The sequence below is a fragment of the Epinephelus lanceolatus genome, chromosome 1, assembly GCF_041903045.1.
Source record: "Epinephelus lanceolatus isolate andai-2023 chromosome 1, ASM4190304v1, whole genome shotgun sequence".
In the NCBI taxonomy this organism is placed as follows: Eukaryota; Metazoa; Chordata; class Actinopteri; order Perciformes; family Serranidae; genus Epinephelus; species Epinephelus lanceolatus.
This window is the reverse complement of record NC_135734.1, coordinates 22,823,739-22,844,457: the sequence shown is the minus strand read 5'-3', so window position 1 is coordinate 22,844,457 and position 20,719 is coordinate 22,823,739. Positions and strand designations below refer to the sequence as shown.

Below are 20,719 nucleotides of genomic sequence, written 5' to 3'. Positions count from 1 at the left end.
GCTGAGGGAAGACGAGACCCTGCCCTCTCTTCTTTACACACCCACACACGTGAATCCAATAATCACAGGTTCCTTTGTGTGTGTGTGTTTTCTGCCAACATACAATCTATAACCCTCAACATGTCACTTTTCTTTAGTGTTGAACAATGCTTGCATAGATGGGACTTTTGAGACACTGCCTTAGAGTTACTGGGACACAATATGTATTTGTTGAACTACATGAAAATAAATTTCATATTCACACCCAACTAGTAGTTTAACAACATTTCATAGTAACTTGCTGCCAGTTCAACTACATTCATATTCACAAAGTGATTCAAGTAGTTTAATTACTTTTTGCCTTTTTTGTGCAGTTAACTAAAAAAACTACAAATAATTTTGGGACATAAAAGGAAAGAACATTTTTTATTTATCTTATTTTATTTCATTTTACTTTATTTTATTTTACCTTTCCTTTTCTACTGTAATTGAACCCCCTTTTATCCACACTGTCAACTTTTTCTTTCATCCTGAGCACTGTGAAGGCATGTCAGGTAATGCATTAGTGACTTTTTTGTAAAATACTTTGGAATATTTTTGCAGCACATCAACAAAGTAGTTTGAACTACTTTTTCTAAGTTGTAGTTCAGCTTCTCCCAGTGTGAAGTAATTGGTAGCTTGCAAAATTATGTTCTCAAAATAGTTTCTCCTGAGACTGCTGATAATGAGATAATGTCTTTTCACTTTTTCTCTCTTTGAGTCTTGTGATTTAACATATCTTATGGTCTCAGGATGTGAAATTGTTTGAAGGCTTGTAATGAGGCTGCCCTACAGGTTCTGGTTGTAACATTCTCAAACTTTCCCTGAAGCGTCATTTTTTATTGCTCTGTAGATGCAGCTAAGCACTTGTGTACATTACATAACCATAATCTGTTTAATTGATTATTAGAAACACATGAACACATTTTCATCTCTTCCTTTATTGTTAAAACAAAGACATCTTGTTAGAGCTTATTTAAAATTGGAGCTATAAAACTGAGAACTTCCATTGGCAGGACAAGTGTGTTGCTTTCAAAAACAGTACATTTAATGGAATTAAGCTTTCTATTGCCAAATTTATCTTAAATGATCCAAGTATCATTTTATTATTTTCAGTTACTGCTCTACTGTCCTGGTTTGTGTTAATACTGTACAAAATTCTACCACTCATCAACTACAAGAAGCCCTGTGAGCTCAGAAACGGGATCAAACTTGTCTGACAAAACGTGCCAAAACATGAATGGAAAGGGGTGAGAATTCATAGGAAACCTCCATATTTACAGTTCATGGTCTGCACCCCCAAAACACACACAGAACATACAACTCATAAATCAAAAGAACAGGTTGAAAGCAGTGATGAGAGCTAGTGTGTGGAAGACAGTCGCAGCTGAGAGGCCTCTCAGTCCACTCTTCACCCCTTTGGCTGAGGTGTCAACTCCCGAGCTGCAGGTGGAAATCTATCGTGTGGACGGTGCATTCTATGAAGACAATGATGACATCTGACTTTTCACAGTCTCTATCTCTGGAGGCGTGGCTCTTCTCTTAACTGTGCTGGTCTGTGTTTCCTCATCGTCTGACCTCACTTCGGGGGTGTCTCCTCCGTTGGGGTTGGTGGTCTGGCTGTCATAGGAGGAGTTAGAAGATGTGGAGGACATGCGGGACTTGGCATCAAGACCCTCGAGGACGTGTCGAAAGAGTCCGTTACTGATGACTTGCTCATTGTTGTTGTTTCCTTGGACTGTAAGTCAGATACAAAATTATTGTTAGGGATGTCAATGTGAAGCGTGTGTTAATCTCTGTGCTGTTTCATGGTTTCCATACCTGGCAGCGGGGAGGTCAGCACCCCCTCCTCTCCCCCAGAGCTTAAGAAGACATCCAAGGCCTCTTGGTCAGAAATGTCAATCAGCTCCATTTGATCCAGCAAGTCTATGTTCACCTCCATAGACGAGATGCTGCCAATTGGAGCTGCAGGAGAGGGGAAGTAATGAAATGACATGTTTCTGTATAAACCTGCATTTGTTCATGGTTTTTTTTAATGACACCTCTCCAACTCACGTCTCTTATAGTCTCGGATACAAAGGTGCGCCGAGGACAGGTAGGCGTCTACATCATGCTGGAAGACCTCCTCAAAGAAACGCTGTCGCTCTCTCAACTTGAGTTGCTGTGCTGCGTCCACATCTGGGAGCCTCTGGCCTCGCTCGCTCTCCGCTGGCAATCACAACAGGAAGTACAGGAAGTTAGATACCAGCCCAGGTAAAGTTTTACACCTGATACCTGGAGTTTTGAGGCAGGAGAACATGAAAGGCTGTGTTCCAAACAAACACAATACAAGATTTCATAGACTAGCTCCTCACTCTAGAGGTTGGTCACCTGGTGTTTGTATAATGTGACACACACAGTATTTTGGGACACATTTACAGTCACACAGGGGTCAAATGTTGGTAGCCAGAAGGGGGAGACATTGAGCTTTAAGTGAGCGACATAAGGAGGTGGAATGCATTTTTTATGGACTTATGGAGACATGATGAAAAGTCCCATATATCACAATTGATATGTTATATCATTGTTACTTTTTTTGTTATTTTCATTTATTAGTTTTTTCAATAATGTAGATAAACAAAGGTGTTAAATAAGTGCCAACCAGACACTTAAAATACATTTTAAAAATAAATACAAAAATAAACAAAAAGGAGAAAATAGGGGTTTAAATAAACAACTAAGGGAGAATCCTTACACAACAAAATCTACATACATACAAATATGTGCACACATATACATACACACACTTACAGATGAGCAAATCCATATATGTACACATTCATATCAACCCATAATGACTCTGCACTTAGAGGAAAAGAAAGTTATTTTAAATGCAAAGATATCTTAGCTGTAAACTCTACTTGTCTCTATTTTCCTTTCACTCATATTGAATTTTGATTCATCCCACTAACATGCTACTTTCTCTGACAAAGCAAACTGTTATGAGAACGCTCATAAGCCTGCACATTTACTTAATGCCCACAGATCCACAGATTGATTTGCAAAAGCAAGCTGTCAGGCCCTTCACTACGTTAATCTTGTTTGAGATACCATGCGATCCCATTTTCCCCCTCATCAGCATCATTGTAATAAAGCTGAGTGCAAGTGTGAGTGGAGGGCTGAACTGCAGCAGTGTGAGTGCGGGAGGAGTGAGGAGAGGGGAAATACTGGAAATGTCTGAGACTTTGCATGATGTATAACATTTTAACTATGAGCTTTAGAGGCTCTGGTAGGTGGACAGAGCCCAGTGAGCTGTTTCCCCGTTTCCAGTCTTTGTGCTGATCAAAACTAAACCGGAGCTTCATATTTACTTTGTAGACACATACAGTATGAGAGTGATTATCTAATTCTCTGCAAGAAACCTATATGCTTTAATTTTATTTTTTGCATCTTTCAGCACATACTCTGAGCATGCACTGACAAATGTTGCAGTCTTTTATTACTGTTAAAGGTCCAGTGTGTGGGATCTAGTGACATCTAGTGGTGAAGTTGTGGAACTGAAACTGACACAGTGAAGGTGAAAGTATGTAGGAGAACTACAGTGGCTGAAGTGAAAACGTGAAGGGCCTTGTCTAGAGCCAGTGTTTGATTTGTCTGTTCTGGGCTACTGTAGAACAACATAGCGGACAATGTGGAGGAGGATCCACTCCATTTGTAGATATAAACAACTCATGATTCTTATTGAATATCATATACAATTTCTGCAAATATATCCCCATAAATCCTACATACTGGACCTTTAGGTGCATTTTCATTCTGTTTCCCTCTTGACTCAGAATCGATATGTTGCATGAGTCAGTGACTTGAGTTTTGCGAAGCTATTACAACCTGCAGGCAGGGACTGGGCTAATTGGATGAGGCTTTCAGCCCATTTCTAACCTGGGAATAATGTGAAGATTATCTGGCCTGTGTTGAGAGCTTCAGTCACAGCAGCTCTATAAATACACCACTGTGTGATGGAGAGTGGAAAGCCACTAAGCTCAGGATGTTTACAATGAGAAGAAAGGATTCCAGGGATTCTCTGTTGTCTCTGACAATATGAAGAGACTCCTAACCTGTCTCATAATGAACTACAGTCATAACTTAATAACTGCTGCAGTCAGGATAAACCCCCCAAAATGAAGGTGTTGGCTAAAAGCAGCAACAGGCTTCCATCCTCAGAGTGCTGCGTCAGCACAGTCCTCCCCACGAGTCGTGTCCAGGCACATATCTGTGGTGACAGAAGGACACGCGCCTGTCACTGCAGCTCTGCTCTGCCCTGTTTGACAGCCTGCCTCCTGGGTACACGGACTTCACTGGCTCTGGGATCAGATAGGCAGACAGCTTTGGAGGGAAAAGGAGAAGAGGACGACTCAAACCGCAGGGCCGGCTGACAGCACCTACAGGCATACAGTATATGTGCATAGACAGAACCCAGATTCCCCATAGACTGAAAACACAAACATCTACCAGCAAACTGACAGGAAAAAGCGATAAGCTGACAACATATACCCTGACACAGTGACCATACTGTTACTGTATGTGTTTGGTTCAAATCATGGGGCTGAAATAGTAGATGAACAATCAATAAAGCATGACTATGTCCCGTCTTGTGTTGCTCACAATGGTGCTTATTTACTTTAATATAATATTCATATTTTGTATAATTCTGTCAGTGGACACACGGTCAGTGATCATAACAAGGTGGTTACTGGTAAGTTTCTTTAAACCAGCAGAATAAATAGAATGTTATGATAAATCAGCATCATATGGCTTTCTCTGGTCTGTCCAGCCTAATATCACCCCCAGGGCATCAAAAAACACACCTTGGGCAGCGGCCCTCTGCATCAGATATGGACACACAGTGCACCCTTTAGAGTCAATGAGACACACTGGGCTTTTAACTAACTGCAATGTAAACCCATCCACATCGTTACTGGACATTTGAGAGGCACACAAGAGCAGAGGTGGTTGGGTCCAACAAGCACATGACTTTGACTCAGAAGAATGGTGCTTGTTTCATGTGTAAAACTAAGTCACCGTTGGTCACATGAGTCGACTGACGTGACTAATGTCAACCATGATCCTATCCGTACCCTAAATAAGCAGTTTTGTTGCCTAACCCTAACCATGTGTGTTTGTTGTTGAAGGACTGACGTAAATTCCCTGTGAAAACTTGTGTATCTTGAAACAACCTGACACGAGGCGTTTCTCAATACCAAGTACTTCAAGTTCAGACTTGCACATTTGGGAGTTTGGACTTGGCAAGTTTAGACTCACAAGTCAGTCTTTAGACGCTTTGCTTAACTAAAGACTGATGACTTTCTCCCTGATTTTGTGTTTACATGAGCGGATACAATTTCAGAGTTTAAAAAACTCCCTACATTGCAGAACCAATAGTAAATCTGCAGGACGGTCCTTCGGTGGCTCACTGAACTCTTATGCTTGTAAACATAGTCCCACTAGAAACACGTGTAGCGGTACAAAATGGCTCAGCCGTGCTTGCAGAAAACGCCGTCAAAGTTAGTGGGTGTTTGTCGCGTTTGCGGCGACACATTCTCGCCAACTAATAGAAACAAACATAATCTTTTACAAGGCCATGACTCATCCGTCCGGCCGGACTATAGAGGCAATCGCCTTGTAAACAACACGGCGATTCCCTCTATAGTCCGGGTAGAAAACCAGCAGAGCTTTTAGCTATATATATATATATATATATATAGCCTATGTACCACATTTTTCACATCACTGTATCACCATTTAGACTAATCCGATGTTTGTAAAGTCTATAAACACAATGATTGAACAAACATTACTATTTATGTGTGCACGTTTAGCTGGGCTAACCATTAGCTGTTAGCCCTGTTAGCCCTGTTAGCCGTTAGCGGTGTCTGTAATAGGTAATAACTCATTAAACGGTCCGTGAAAAAAATATCTTTTCCAGCGGATATCTTAGTTACAACATGATTGAGCTAGCAAAGCAGTTTTGTGTTGCTATGTGTGGTATTTATTCAGTTTTGGGAAATCACGATGTCTAGAAAGCATCAGTTGACAGGGACAGCTAACACTAGCAGCAAAGCTAACGGACGTCATCTGTTAAAAGCCTCCCGTTGTCGGATACGACATGAAACTACTCCAGTTAGCTCAATCATGTTGTAACTAAGACATCCGCTGGAAAAAATATTTTCTTCACGGATGAGCACATGTTTGATAAAACGGAGTTTAATCTCTCGGCATCCATTTTCAAGCTCTCTGTGTGTTTGTTTCCTTGCGGACGAGAAAAGGGGGAGCACACATTTCCGAGAAGGCGTGTCCTTTTCAAAAATGCAAGAGGTGTTGCTTTGTTGCCGGCCGTTTTCGCCGGTGTGTTAAACACACTTTAGAAAGGAGTGTCCCCAGACTATCAGAAGGCGGAGATCTCTGATTGTCTGGTAGCGAGACTATGGCAAGTTTGACTCAGTAGTAAAAATTCCCAATGACGGCTGCCATTGCTGCTAGTCTGTGAGAAATGCATTCTGGGATACCTGGCTGTCAAAAGTCCACATAAGTCACCTCCCGATGCATCCCCGATGGAACGGGCAGAGCAAGTTCACATCCTGGCATTTGGACTGTACTTGGCTGGATGCGGACTTTGAATTGGAACAGTACCTGGGCTGCGACTGATGACGTTTCAGAAGTCCACAGAGACACAAGTACAGGCAACAACACAGATTGAGAAATGCCTACGGTGTCCCAGCAACAACCAACATGGTACCTTGCACGTTGTATGTGGACGTGGAAAGTCCATGACCAAAACGTCAATATGTGACAAGGTCAAAGTGAGAATGTGTTACAAGTAGAGATGAGGAGCGGGCTACAGAGGTCCGGTAAGGTCACTTCTTTCTAACTCCACATCCCAAGATCAGATGTTTTTCATTCTCAAACAAGTAGCCAGTGTGACTCAAGTGACATCACTTAAGTCCATTTATCAGATTTTGAGCAGCTCCCTCTGGAGCCTCTCTAAGACCTGAAAATAGACTTTGATGTGTAAAATTGGTGCGCTTCCCCTTTAAGTAATTTCCATCTCAGCTCTTTACCATACAGGTAGAGTGTCCACTGTAGGAGGTGATGTAACTGATTACAATGATGCAATGAAGGAGTCTGACAGTGCAGCCAGTCACAGGGTCCAACCTCTCCTTCATAGCTACATCCTTCCATCAGAAAAGTGACACCCTGTGATGGCATGTGAATGATTAGACGTTGTTTATCATGTGCCAGTCATCTTTATGGGATTTTGTCTCTACAGCAGTTCTGTCTTTGTGTAGATGTCTGCGGCTGTGAGTGTGCGACGCTCTCCTCTCCTTGCACTGTTACACAATCAGAAACACTGTCGTCTACAGAGTCTTCCAGAAGCAAAGGGAGCAGGGCTGACAAAGCAAGACGTCAGTCACAATCAGGAGCTGCTGTTTGACATGTGTGTTTAAATGAAAAGAGCTCCTTGTTCAATGTGACCAGCCGAGGACATCATGTCAAACAAAACACTGGATTTGTGCTGGGTGAATGACTACGCTTTCTATTCTTTCAAGACAGGACTTAAACAGCGTGTCTGAAAATTACGCTCTGCATTACGAGCTACAGGTTTATACAAATTGCTTATCCTGGAGGTTTCTCCCACTCAGTTAAACACTGACTGATCACAGCATTGATTGTTTCTACTTAAAGGCTGAGGCCTGTGAGCAGCTAAAGGTTGCTCCAGATGTATATCCTCACATTGATTTTGCTTCCCTATCCTGTTCTTTTTTTCCACTGAATCACATTGATCAATATGGCTTCCCTGGCCGCCGCCAACCTCGGTGACCTCTGCTCAGTGAAATCGCTCACACGGGAAAATCTCCTTTCACAAGAAATGCCTGGCCACAGTGTCCACTGATGATGAGATCACATGTCTAGTCTGCTGCTGCCCCGCCACAACCCAAAGTCTTTAGTTTCACACCACAAGATGTCTGAAGGGCCTGTGGCTGCTCGAGAGATAAACAACCTGCACGCCTGAGCTGATGATTCTTTCTTCTTTTGTCTGTCTCTTCCTCTGTGTCCTTTCTGTATTTCTTTCTCTCGTTTTATTTTTTTGCCTTTTACTGTCTCTCTATTTCTCTCTGTTTCTGGGTGTTCCTTGTCCCATTTTCTGTCTCTTTTTGTATTATCAGTCTTTGTCTCTCTTCTGGTATCTCTGTCTGTCTTTCCCTTTGCCCTCCAGTCTTTAGACGCTTTGCTTACCTAAAGACTGATGACTTTCTCCCTGAGTTTGTGTTTAGATGGGCGGATACAATTTCAGAGTTTAAAAAAACTCCCTGTGTTGCAGAACCAATAGTAAATCCGCAGGGCGGTCCTTTGGTGGCTCACTGAACTCTTGTCCTCGTAAACATAGTCCGACTAGAAACACGTGTAGCGGTACAAAATGACTCAAGTCGCTGTAAGTCCTTCATTTCCACAATCTTGTGGACTGAGCACACGTTTGATGAAACGGAGTTAAATCTCTCGGCATCTATTTTCAAGCTCTCTGTGTGTTTGTGTCCTTGCAGACGAGAAAAGGGGGAGCGCACATTTCCGGGAGGGCGTGTCCTTTTCAAAAATGCAAGAGGTGTTGCTTTGTTGACGACCGTTTTCGCCGGTGTGTTAAACACACTTTAGAAAGGAGTGTCCCCAGACTATCAGAAGGCGGAGATCTCTGATTGTCTGGTAGCGAGACTAGGTTTCATCTGTCTCTCTTTCTGCATTTTCTGTCTTTCTCTCCCTTTCTATCCTTTTTGTATGTCATGTTTTGTCTATCTTGTTCTCTGTCTCTCCATTTCTAGCTGTTTTCTGTCTTTGCTGTCTTTTTTTTCTCAAATTTTTATGTCTCTTTTTTGTCTCTTTTCTGTCTCTTTTCTGTCTTTTTGTCTATCTTTCTGTTGGTTTCATATTTCTCTCTCTTTTGAGCCTGGTTTCTTTCCTCGAAATCCGGCACTTGGGCAGTGACTTGCAGCGTCAGAAACCAACCAAAAACAGGCGACCTTTAACGTCGGCATGATACACGGCCAGTTGCCATTATAGTTAAACGGTGCCCACCAATGTCAGGGGAAAATGCAGCAGGACAAGGATGAAAGTTAAGGTGGCAAAAGTCCGAGGGGGGCGGGTGGGAGGGGTGCTGCAATGTATCCAGCAAACGCCCATCCTCACCCGAGGGATCGGTGCCCACGTCCCGTAAGGTTCTAAAGCCAAACCTTGTTCTTTTTTCCTAAACCTAACCACTTCCTTTTGTTGCCTAAACTCAACCATGTGTGTCTGTTGTTTAAGGAAAACAAATGTCAAATATAGTGCATTTAATTTTAAGGAGACTGTATATAAACATTAAATTTCCTGTGAAAAAGGAAGTGTATTTTGAAAAAAGACAATGCATGTAACAGACAGAACTTCACACGGTGTCCCAGAACTTCAACAACCAATGCACCCAGGGTACCTTGCACGTCGTGTGTGGACATGGAAAGTCCATGACCAAGGCTGGAGTGAGAATGTGTTGCTCTTTTTGCCTTTCTGTCTCTCCTTCTATCCTTCTTTCTGTTTCTTTTTGTCCTCTGTCTCTGTTTTTGCTTTATGTCTGTCTGTATTTCTTTCTGTCTGTCTCTTTTTTTTATCCTTCTTTCTGTTAAACGTTCTCTCTCTGTGCTCGTCTGTCTACCCTCCTTCCTTCCTCTGAGCACTCAGGGACTAAAGAAAGAAAAGGGTCATAGATCAGGGTGCAGAACCAGCTGGACATGCAGAATGACTGGGACAGACAGAAAGATAGACACAGACAGAGCGAGCCGGACGTGTATGCGTGCCACTCTGCCTCCCCACATAAAGACAAACCCAGATCCTCCGCTCAGGGGGCAGAGAGAGAAAGAGCCCATTCAGAGACGGACAAAGGCTCAGATGTAAGGGAACGGGACTGGCCTGCACTCCTTAGTCATGATGCCATTTACAGGAAATCATTTTGGATGTAGCTGAGGGTGAACACACCTAATCTCAGCCTTTAATTTGTTTAGTGGAGTAAAATTCTTTATAACAATGACATATTTGTTAAATTCCCCATTGTTTTTTTTCTTAAATCAAATTCCCGTGAAAATTGTGTCATGACTTCTCAGCAGACCCTGCAGACATAATGCATCATCCCCACATGATGATAGCCAAATTGTTCAATGCTCTACTGTCTTCATCTTGACTAGCCTACATATTTTCTAATAGAAAGGAAACCACAAACATCATGAATCAGGTCACTTTCTGTATCTGTCTACTTCTGCATATCATCTCTTTCCACTGTCACATTTTTGAGGATGGGACCCGAAGCGCTGATTTAGAAGCACCAACTGCACAAACAGCAGTGGCAATGCATCAATCTGAAGGCTAATTGAAGGGATAAGAGGGCACGGTGTTGCACACAGGCTGCCATTAACCCATCACTGTGCTAAACGACCAGACTCCCCTGTGGCGGGTAAAGAGAAGGTCAGGGCAGAACGGCGCAGAGGAAACTGGCTCTTCAGATGATCCAGTTGTTTTTACACTCGCTGGTTGAAGGAGCAGCTCTGGATGTAACCCCTCAGTAAACAGTAGTTAAACAGAAACCCCAGTGGGAACCATCGCTTCCTCCTCTGCTTTGATTATGGAGCAGTTTGCCAGGCTCTCAGCTTGAGTCTATTCATCTAAGCCAAGGCTGTTTTTCTGAGAAGTGGTTTTCTTGTACAAATGGATGAGGTCATCATCCCAGTTTAAATGGCTGTGGTGGTGGTACATGCTTCCATGTGTTGCCTCAGCCATCCCACCATCAGATTTAAATAGCAGGCTGCCTAGAAAAAGCCTCAAGTGCTGTGATGTCAGTGATTTGAGCCAAAAAAAAGTGTTTTCCCTGATCTTTGAGTAAATAAGACTCTCAAAAATGACTTAACCATCTGTAAATAAATACATAAACAAATTCTTAAATATAAAAATGAGTAAATAGACAACATCGCTCCCTCCTAAACACTAGGACAGATGTGAAACTGTGAGGTGACACTTGTTTGGGCAGAGGCCACAACCAATAGACTGGCTGACCTTTCCACCCAGACACTTTTATCTAAGAGAGATTTTATTTCACATAGATGGGTTCCCAAGACATACAGGGCAAGAGAAGGGGTGGAAGAAGGAGGTGAGTGGCTGTAAACACAGAAAGGCAGCAGTAAGAGTGGGGGAAAGGTCAGGGAGGAGAGACACACTTGCAGAAAGGCTAAAAATTAAGATGAGGATGCCTTGAAAAATCTAGAGTATGATGGGAGAGAGGTAAGCCAGAAGTTCGTCAACAGAAGGATGTGGGTTATAGAGAGAGGATAGAGTGGAGGGATTCTGTTCGGGCTCATTAGTTAAAGAGGATGTCTTGTTATTTTTACAGAGAATCTCCTCCGTACCTTCCAGCACAACATTGACCCCAGCAGCAGCAGCAGCAGCAGCAGCAGGCTGTTAACAGTCCACAGCTGATCATTAGAGGATCAGTCTCTTTGCTGAGGCTGTTACAGTAATTAATGGTGTCTCAGTGGTCATGAAGGATGGTGGAGCAGCTGGTTGGCTACAGGTAGAAGATGTATCCTGCTCTCTAACAGCAAGAGTAGAGATGGCCCTCTACATGCAATGCTAATTGTTATTATCTTGCGAGTCTGTGTGTGTATGTGTGTGTGTGTGTGTGTGTGTGTGCCATCATGTAAAATGTGGTCCTCGAGACACCTAAAGTAGCAGGGACTACCACTTAAGTGGTTAGGAGGTATTTTGCCAGGTCTGTCTGTCTGTTCATCTATTCATCTGTCTGTGGACAGATTTTGTCACACCAATAGCATCACAAATATAAAAGCAAGATGCAATCATGAAGCTTTCCAGGGGTGTAGCTCTCTAGATCAAAATGAAGGCGGAGACTGAAGATGGTTGCGGTCGGAGCAAGGGGCTGGAAGTAGGGGGTAGGAAGTACAGAAGCTTTTTCTTGGCTGATTCAGCATGTTGAATCAGTGATGGTGACGGCGTAGCCCATCGATGAATGAAATCACCCTGATTGCAGGTTCAGTTCAGTACATGACAAGAGAAACTGAAGTGAGGAACGTAAACAAACAGCTTATGTCAAGAGTGAGGTAGACCGAAACAAACTTGTTATTTAAGGTAAGGTTATTTTTCTTTTGCCATTAAGCTCTTTAGCCGAAACATTTTGTGATGGTTTGTGTTATAGTTCACTGACACACGATAAGTATGCTTTGTTCTTAGATTGTGTTGTTAATGTGCTAGTCTCTCTCACCAGACCTTTCTCAAGAAAAGAAAGGTCTGGCTGGGCCAACTCTCACTTTAAGATTGGAGAAAAAAAAACGCTTGTATTTCTTTCAACCAATCACAATCGTTCTGGGCGGTGCCACAGCAACGGTGCGCTTGCAAAAATATTGCCGGGGGGAAACAGGTTTTGGTGTAACACACCCACAAAAATATCGCCTACAGGACGCGAACCATGGCAGAAAAATGGCTACATCCACACAAGATCAAACACAACAAAAGTTAGTAAAGGACGTGTTGAAAATGGTTGAAAACTGCTACACAACCGGAGGTGGTAGGGCGGGACTTGAGCGGGTGGCTCGTTCCGCCCAATGAGAGGCTGATCTATGCAGCGAACTTCCGCCCACTCAGACTATTAATGTGCTAACTGGCTAACTAGCATCTTGAATCTGTTCTCTCAGTCTTTCAGTTTCCCTTTTTAAATGGCAAATACAGACTATTGCCATCTGCTGGTGTAGAAAGTAATTTCCTCTCTACACATAAATGCAGAACATGCGTGCCAGTTGGCTGTTGTCTTTGTGGTGTGTTCAGTGAAACTTTTTGGCACAGACAACATGAAGCGACACAACAATCAGCCTTTGTTGCAACTTGTTCTTTGATGTCAGTTTGGTGTGTTTAGGCCTCTAAGTCTCAGATTGCTGTTCCACAGCTGGTGTGATCTCATTACAAGAAGTTTATCACTAACATCAAAAAGGTGATGTTGTGTGTTAACACATCCTCAGCAGAGTTAAGTTACTCCTCATGTTTCTCACTTTTCTATTTTGCAGTTTCATCACATTACTGGCTCGTATCTTTTCTCATTCCACACAACACATATTGCTTTCATTTAAAGTGGAACAGACACATGGCCACAGTGGACAATAATATCTTTGGGGAATATGCACTTGCTCTGTCTCACACTTTTATTTTTGGTTCCCCAAAAATCTGTATTCTATCTCCAAAAAGCTGCCATTTACTGGGCTCCAGTTGCAAGGTCAGTAAATTATTTATGGCAGCTGTTGGTCTGGTCTGGTCTATATTTCACTGCATGTGTGTGTGTGTGTGTGTGTGTGTGTGTGTGTGTGCATTTGCATATTAGATCTGTCTGTTTTCGCTGGAACAAAGCAGTGTCCAGCCCCATCAGCCCAGTCCGTCCGGACAACAATGACATCAGTGTTAACCCTCTCCTCCCTTCCCTCCTGACTGAACTTTGCTCGACTGACAATGGGACTGTTTGCTGTTTGTAGGTCAGTGTCCCACTGCCCTCCATAAACCCACAAGCAGACTGTCATCAGTTCTGATCAACACTGTGGGGTTCACCAGCTGTGAACAGAACAGTACTTTTCCTACATTTACAAATCCTTTTATCCAGAATAGCTATTAATGAACAATAGACTGAGATTATTAAATATTATTCAAACAATCCAACCAGCCATTAATGCTAAAAGCTCTGCATGAGTAAGATAATTAATGCTAAAAAGTGCAATAAAACCTGGTGGATAAATCATTACAGATGAAGTAACAAGGCCTTTTAATAAAGAAAATTGTGTCAGTGGGTGCAAAGGAACACTTGGAGAGGCTTTCAACTGACAGACAACACTGATACTAATGATTAAATCTGTAATTAAAACATTCAATCATCTAGTGAAGGTTAACCGAGTACATCCTCTCTGTAGGGGTCGTGGTTAGTGCTCTCTGAGACAAAGAGGGAAACTATTCTTTCCCCATTAAATCCTCACATGCTGACTTCTCACATTGCAATCACTTCAACACTCACGCAGCTTCCTGTTCTTCCTGGAGCAGCTGCCTCTCCCCGCGTTTGTGAGGGAGGATTTAAGGCTATTTTCACGTCAGCTGGGAGAACTGTAGGAATGTTTGCTTTAACTCAACACAGTGTCTCAGACAGCACTCCTCTGTTTGCTGAGGCTGAGGCAAGGCGGCCCGCAGATGATGCCGGCTATAAAAAACTAAACACTATTTTATCATGGTTTATCACAGCCCTGACTGTCCAGAGAGAGACTAAATCATTACTTCATGTCATCATACTCACCAAAAGAATGTGTGATTTATTTATAATATTACAGCTGAACTATTTTTGTTTCATATTTGGTGTAAATGTAGGCTCTAAGAATAATTATGAACCTACATGCTTTCATCTTTTCATCTTGATTAAACTTTTATTTCCTGCATTAAATATGGAGCAACTTAATAAAACACTGTAAAAACATTAAAACTGGATTCTTGACTATTATTTGGTCAATGTTTTACTTTATTCTCCTTTGATGGACTTCTTCTTCATTGCGCTTTTAAATGGCCCCTGCACACCCACACAGTTGCTTTTACTTACTGGCTTATCAAACCTCTATTAGACCAAATTGATGAAAGGGACAGTTCAACCCGAAATCAAAAATACATACTTTCCTCTTACCTGTAGTGCTGTTTATCAGTCTAGATTGTTTTGTGTGAGTTGCAGAGTGTAGAGATGTCTGCCTTCTCTTGAATATAAAAGAACTAGATGGAACTCAGCTTGTGATGCTCAAAGCACCCAAAAAATACATTCGAAATACTCAACTGACCTTGTTGGGAGCAGTTTAATGTAGGAACTATTTTCTGTCTACCAAACTGCATTCGCCAACCATATGACCACACAGAACGAGACGTGCATCTAGTCATGGACGAGAGGCTGGTGCTCATGACTGTGCGAGATGTAAACATTAATGGCGTCCTCCTTGGCTGAGCTTTAACATTAGCTAGCTCAGTAGTGCTAGGTGAGCTAGCAATAGATGCACACCTCCTTCTGCACAGCAATGTGGTTGGAGGGGGTAGCTCAATAGAAAGAAAATAGTTCCTATGTGAAACTGCTCACAACAAGGTCTGTGAATTATCTTGAGTAACCGGGTCATGATTTCTGGAAAGAGGCATTGATGTTGAGTTTTTCAAATGTATTATTTTGGCACTTTGAGCACCACAAGCCGAGTGCCATCTAGTTCCATTATATTTGAGAAAAGACAGACATCTCTACGGCCGATATCTCCAACACTCTGCAACTCACACCAAAACAATCCAGACTGATAAACAGCACTACAGGTAAGAGGAAAAATATGTATTTTTGATTTTGGGGTGAACTGTCCCTTTAATATGAAGGTATTTATTATGGCAGCTTTAATGTCCGTCCTTTTTTGTTTTGTTTTGATTGTCAATTGAAGTCACCTTTCTATATAGCACATTTAAAAAAAACATGAGTTGAACCAAAGTGCTTTCCAGTCGTGGCAGACGAATTAGAATCTGCCTCAACACAGGTTTACATGATTAAAGAAGTAAAATTTGCATTAAAGGTAGTAATACATAATGAAACTCAACAAAACAGTAATAGAAATAAGGTAAGACTAAAACAAAACAAGCTAAAAGAATTCACATGACAAAAGCAAGAGCAAAGTAAAGGAAGAGAATTTAAAAAAAAGGTCATATAGTCAGAGGAATAATATGTTTCCTTCCTCCAGCAGCACCCGGCTCCTCAGTGAACAAACTGCAAATCATTAACTGACCAAACAGGTGAATTTGTGCTCTGTAGTTTACAGACTGTTCACGATAGATTGCCGCTGTCTTTCAGTGTAGGGCTCTGAACACTCAGTGTATGCCTTGAGGCGTTCACTCTGTCTATACACGGAGGATTCAGCTGAACAGTGAGTGGAAGGATTTGTTAGAGAACTAATGAGAGGAACTGGTCTAATGTCCCCAGGGCTGCACAGCTTAAGACTGTTGAATTGATGGGAACCTTATTCAGCCATCCATGCAGGGCTGCTTAGTATAATCACACACACACACACACACACACACACACACACACACACACACATATAATTAACTTATAGTGCTGCCATGCCACGAGGCATTGTTTATAATAAAATGATCTCACCATATGTGCTTTTCTCACATTGATAAGATCCTGTTAGTATTCCTGGTGTTTCTGAGCATAACAAAGTGTTAACATGTCTTCACTTTCAACAAAAAGTTCAACATTCCTCACACTGTATCCGTTTGACAGTACCAGTACTTATAAGTCATATCTTCGAACACTAAGTATTGATCAACACCTAAATAATCACCCCTGAATCAACTCACATCATATCAACTTACAACAACTACTGCTGTGTCAGTTTTGTCTGCACTTCATTTTTCTGTTGCCTTTTTTCTGACTCTAAGATTAAGTCTCTATGCTTGATCCCACTTGAGCACAACACCAGACCTTTAAATTAATGGCCTGACACCAGACTAATTTTAATTTTCCAATACAAATCCAAATGCTGTTTAAATGCCTTCTTTGCACTACCTTTGGGTAAAGTTTTAGTTAGGAAATAATGTATTCTTTGTGTAAAACATTCAAATTTAAAGCGGCTATAATAAATATTTTTACAGTAACAATACATTTAGTGACTATAGTGACAAACACACAGAGAATTATTACTCTGCTCTACAGTTTATCATCTGTCAGCCCTACTGTTGTTGGTCAAAAGATTTGTTATTGCAGGTTTGCAATAGAAATAATCCAGCTGCGATATGGAACTTGAATCAAATGTGGGCCAGGGGCATAAAGTGTGTGTGGGGAGTGTTAATCCTACTTTCAGCGCCCTTGCTTGAACCACACCCATGTTCAAACTTGGCGTTTATTGTGATCTCAGTTACACCCCTGTAGAGTTTTGTGACCACATCTTAGATGGTTATGTCAAAACTGTCCACAGACTGACAGACAGACATAAATACCTAAGAAAACACTCAAAACCACTTTTGTTGTAGTTACCGCAACAATATGGGTCACCAGGACCACATTTTGCCATGATGACACACACAGACTCACAAGGTGAAAACAATACCACCACCGCTGTTTTGGCTGGTAAATATGCTGATGATAGCATATACTGAAATTAGCCTGTAAAATATCCACCAAGTGTTAAATTGTAGGCTTTAAGTGAAAGTGTCCAACTATTAAAACTGTTAAGTCACAAGAGATGGGAGTAAAGGAAAAATACACCCACAGTTTCATGGTTTTCTTTTTCATCATGTTCCCCTGTGGCTCAGACACTAAGCTTCGATGACTAGGTACCAGAGCAATGCAGCAGAGATACATACTGTACTGTATGTATCCCTTAGTGTGCTCAATTAAAGGTACAGACAGTACATGATATGGATTTCCACTCCTCTAATTTGCTCATTAAACAGAATCTACTCCTCAGTCTTATCTGGGTCATGTCCGAGGGGACGGAGCTAAGAATACGCGGAGAATAGAAACTATTCCTTCTCCACCCAATACCCTTCTGTCTGTAACGCCCTCTCAACAGCTGGCCAGTCCCTCACTCCACAGCACACCGACGTGCCGCTCCCTGGCACTTTTCCACAATAATCAAAACGTGACTACAGAGGCACAGAGGCTGTGGGCACAGCAACAGATGGGAGACGTCTTCTCTGGAGTCACAGCCCTGATCCTTTTTAGCCTCATGAAATCACAAACTGATCTCACTGGGTCTAATTCAATTTCAGGTCTGTGTGTCCTATCTGGGTTGGTGTGTCTGTGGAACAAGCTGCAGACCCTGCTGCAGTAAGTCGACTCTGATGAGATCTGCAGGCTCAATCCCATTAGAAATAAGAGATCTTTGTCTGGAGCTGTGTGGTGGCCCTAATCCAAGCCCGCCTGCCTCAGTGTGTGTGTGTGTGTGTGTGTGTGTGTGTGTGAGTTTGGGGGAATGCATCCCTGTTTTTGTGCGAAGAGAGTGTGACCTATTCACTTGGTATTAGTGGACATTACTCAGGGTGATGATTCAACATTCCTGTCTGATTTCCGGCCGGCACAGCACTTGGACCAGTCACTTCAGGCAACATCAACACAACGCATCTATTTAACACACCGGCTGAACTGTCACGCCGGCTTCTACATTATATCTGACATAAACACACACACTGGGGAAAGTTCACAGCATGATAAGATGAATGAAGTTTAAGACATTAATATAAAAAAGATTTCTGACTTGTTAAAAGGTGACACATGAAATGGGACAACAGCAGGAAAGACTTTCATTGTAGCTTGAGTTTCTGTTTCTTTGCCTTAAATGTTCCAACTGTGTGTGTGTGTGCGTGTGTGTGTATGTGTGCTGTAACTTCTCACAACCAAATATGGAATCATTTTCTCCTCTCTAATGTCCTGCTCCACATCTAAAAATAAAAAAAAACTGTGTCAATAGAGCAAATGTGTGGATCCATCTGAAAAATATCCACCTGAACTAAAAGCTTTAGAAGTTTTGAAAATGACTCACAGGGCAGGCGTTTGTTGTGAAGGCTGGCCGATGAGGAGCTCATGTTGCTGGTGGAGGAGTCGTAGAAATCAGAGGCAATCAATCAGAGATGATCAGTGAGAGTTCAGCAGAGAGGCTGCCGACCATCTCCCACCCCTCCTCTGCTCACTCACTGGGACTGCTCCAAGGTGACTGATGCTGGCTGCCACAACGCTGCTCTCCTTTCCCCCCGCTTTCCCCTCTTTGCCTCAGTGGACTCTGAGCCACTTGGATGAGGCGAGAACAAGTTTGTGGCTTTGTGGAGCCGACCAGCTGACCAATGACAGGGAGGAGGGAGGAGCTGAGGGAGACCGAGGAAGGGATTGAGAAAAGGGAAGGAGGGATTTTATGTAACGGAGTGGAAAATACCAAGGAGAGACAGGCACATGCCTTTGTTATTTTTGTCTTCTTACACCCCCTTCTTCCCTCTCCCTCCCTCCCTCGTTGTCTCTTGTTCCCTGTATCCCTTTTCTTTTCTTTTAAACCTCCTCTTGGTGTCACCTTCAGGGTCAGGGGATACCAACAAATGTTACATTAACAAACAATATCCTTTTAATTACTGCATTATTATTTTTCAAAACTGAGTATGATATCTCACAAAGAATATTCCTTACAAATAATAATAATAATAAATATTATATATAATACATTTTGAATGGATGATTAATATCACTATTAAATTTGGATGAACTTTGTAACTAGCTATTGAGAAAAATCTGAAAACAGGTTTTATATTCAAACTGCAACATTTTAAACAAAAAAGGAGAACTGTTAGGTGTCTTTTTAGAAAATATGTTGCAGAAAACATCTGATATAAGATCTACTTGTTACATATTAAACGTAAAAAGCATTATTAATTTATTAAACTAACTGAAAAAAAGTTAGACAAATGGTCTCTGGTTCCACCTTGATCCAGTAAGGACTCGCAGTTGTTCTCTGTTTAATATCATTATAAATTATATAGTATCTTTGAGTTTTAGATTGTTGACTGAAAACAAGACGTATCACCTTAAGCTTGGGGGAAAATTTTTAACAGACCTGTAATGATTATTTAATTGAGAAAATAACCAGCATATCAATCTAATATGAAAATAATCATGACATTAATAACTTTACACTTCTCATTGCCGTTACTCTTGGCAGTGATGATTTACTTTATGACTTTTTAAACAGTGTGAAATCTGATATTTCGTTAATAGTCCTTTCTAATTATTGATTTTAACAACCTAACTTAACCTGAGGTGGAGGTGCTCTGGTGGCCTACAGGTTAAAGGTGTCGACTGTGTACCACAACATCACCAGTCCAAACCAGGTGCCTTTGCTGCTCATCATTCCCCATCTCTCTCTCTCTCCCCTCATTTACTGTCAATTCAATTCAATAAGCTTTATTGGCATGACATTTCTTATGTGTTGCCAAAGCACTATTACAATTTAAGACAGTGGAAGTTCAAAAACAATTAACAATAATGCATTATTATTAAGGGAAAAAAACCTCACAAAGTAAAGCAGTAAAAAGACAGTGTGTGATCTGCGAGAAGATGAACTATATGTTGTTGTGTTGGCTGTGACATGCACTGACAGCTGCATCTATGGTGCTGACACTATTTTCTCCAAATATATGTTGCATTTTAGCCTTGTTTTGGAGTTTACATTTACCTTTAGTAAAGAACTTTGCACTGATGTCTTCATATGTGCTACACTGTGGTAGCAATGTTGCTCTGTCTCCACCTGTCTTTGTGAACAGAGCTGAACCAGCCTCTAAGCAGCCAGGTCTGCCTGTGTCTGCCAGTTTCTGTGTCCAGGCTGTGATCACTGAGTCTGTCACTGACTCTCTAATGAATCAATAGGATAAGAGAGAGCAAAGATAAAAGAAACTTTACTGTCATCCATCTATATCCGCCTGAGACCCAGTGTCCGCATTTGAGGACATCACATTTTGGGTTTAATCGACCTATACTACAACTTAACTTAGGTGGTTATAAGAGCACAATACACTAATCCACGTAAAAGCAAGATGGCAGCCATCTCTGCCAAGTCAGTCTGCAGCTGAT

General features: G+C 41.8%; 1 protein-coding gene across 1 annotated transcript; it reads right to left on the bottom strand.

Annotated features, from left to right (window-relative positions):
* Positions 1 to 939: 939 nt before the first annotated feature.
* Positions 940 to 18,844, bottom strand: LOC117256182 (dysbindin-like). Its single transcript, XM_033625433.2, has 4 exons — positions 18,651 to 18,844; positions 2,074 to 2,226; positions 1,840 to 1,983; positions 940 to 1,756 (listed from the first exon to the last, which is right to left on the bottom strand). The coding sequence occupies exons 1-4, from the start codon at positions 18,691 to 18,693 to the stop codon at positions 1,497 to 1,499; spliced, it is 600 nt and encodes a 199-aa protein (XP_033481324.2). The 5' UTR covers positions 18,694 to 18,844; the 3' UTR covers positions 940 to 1,496.
* Positions 18,845 to 20,719: the final 1,875 nt, after the last annotated feature.

Excerpts from the sequence above, each read along its gene's own strand:
- LOC117256182 (XM_033625433.2), bottom strand. The coding sequence starts at position 18,693 with ATGAGCTCCTCATCGGCCAGCCTTCACAACAAACGCCTGCCCT. Across the intron at positions 2,227-18,650 it reads TCACAACAAACGCCTGCCCT|CGGAGAGCGAGCGAGGCCAG; the intron begins GTGAGTCATTTT and ends TGTGATTGCCAG. Across the intron at positions 1,757-1,839 it reads GCTGACCTCCCCGCTGCCAG|TCCAAGGAAACAACAACAAT; the intron begins GTATGGAAACCA and ends TCTGACTTACAG.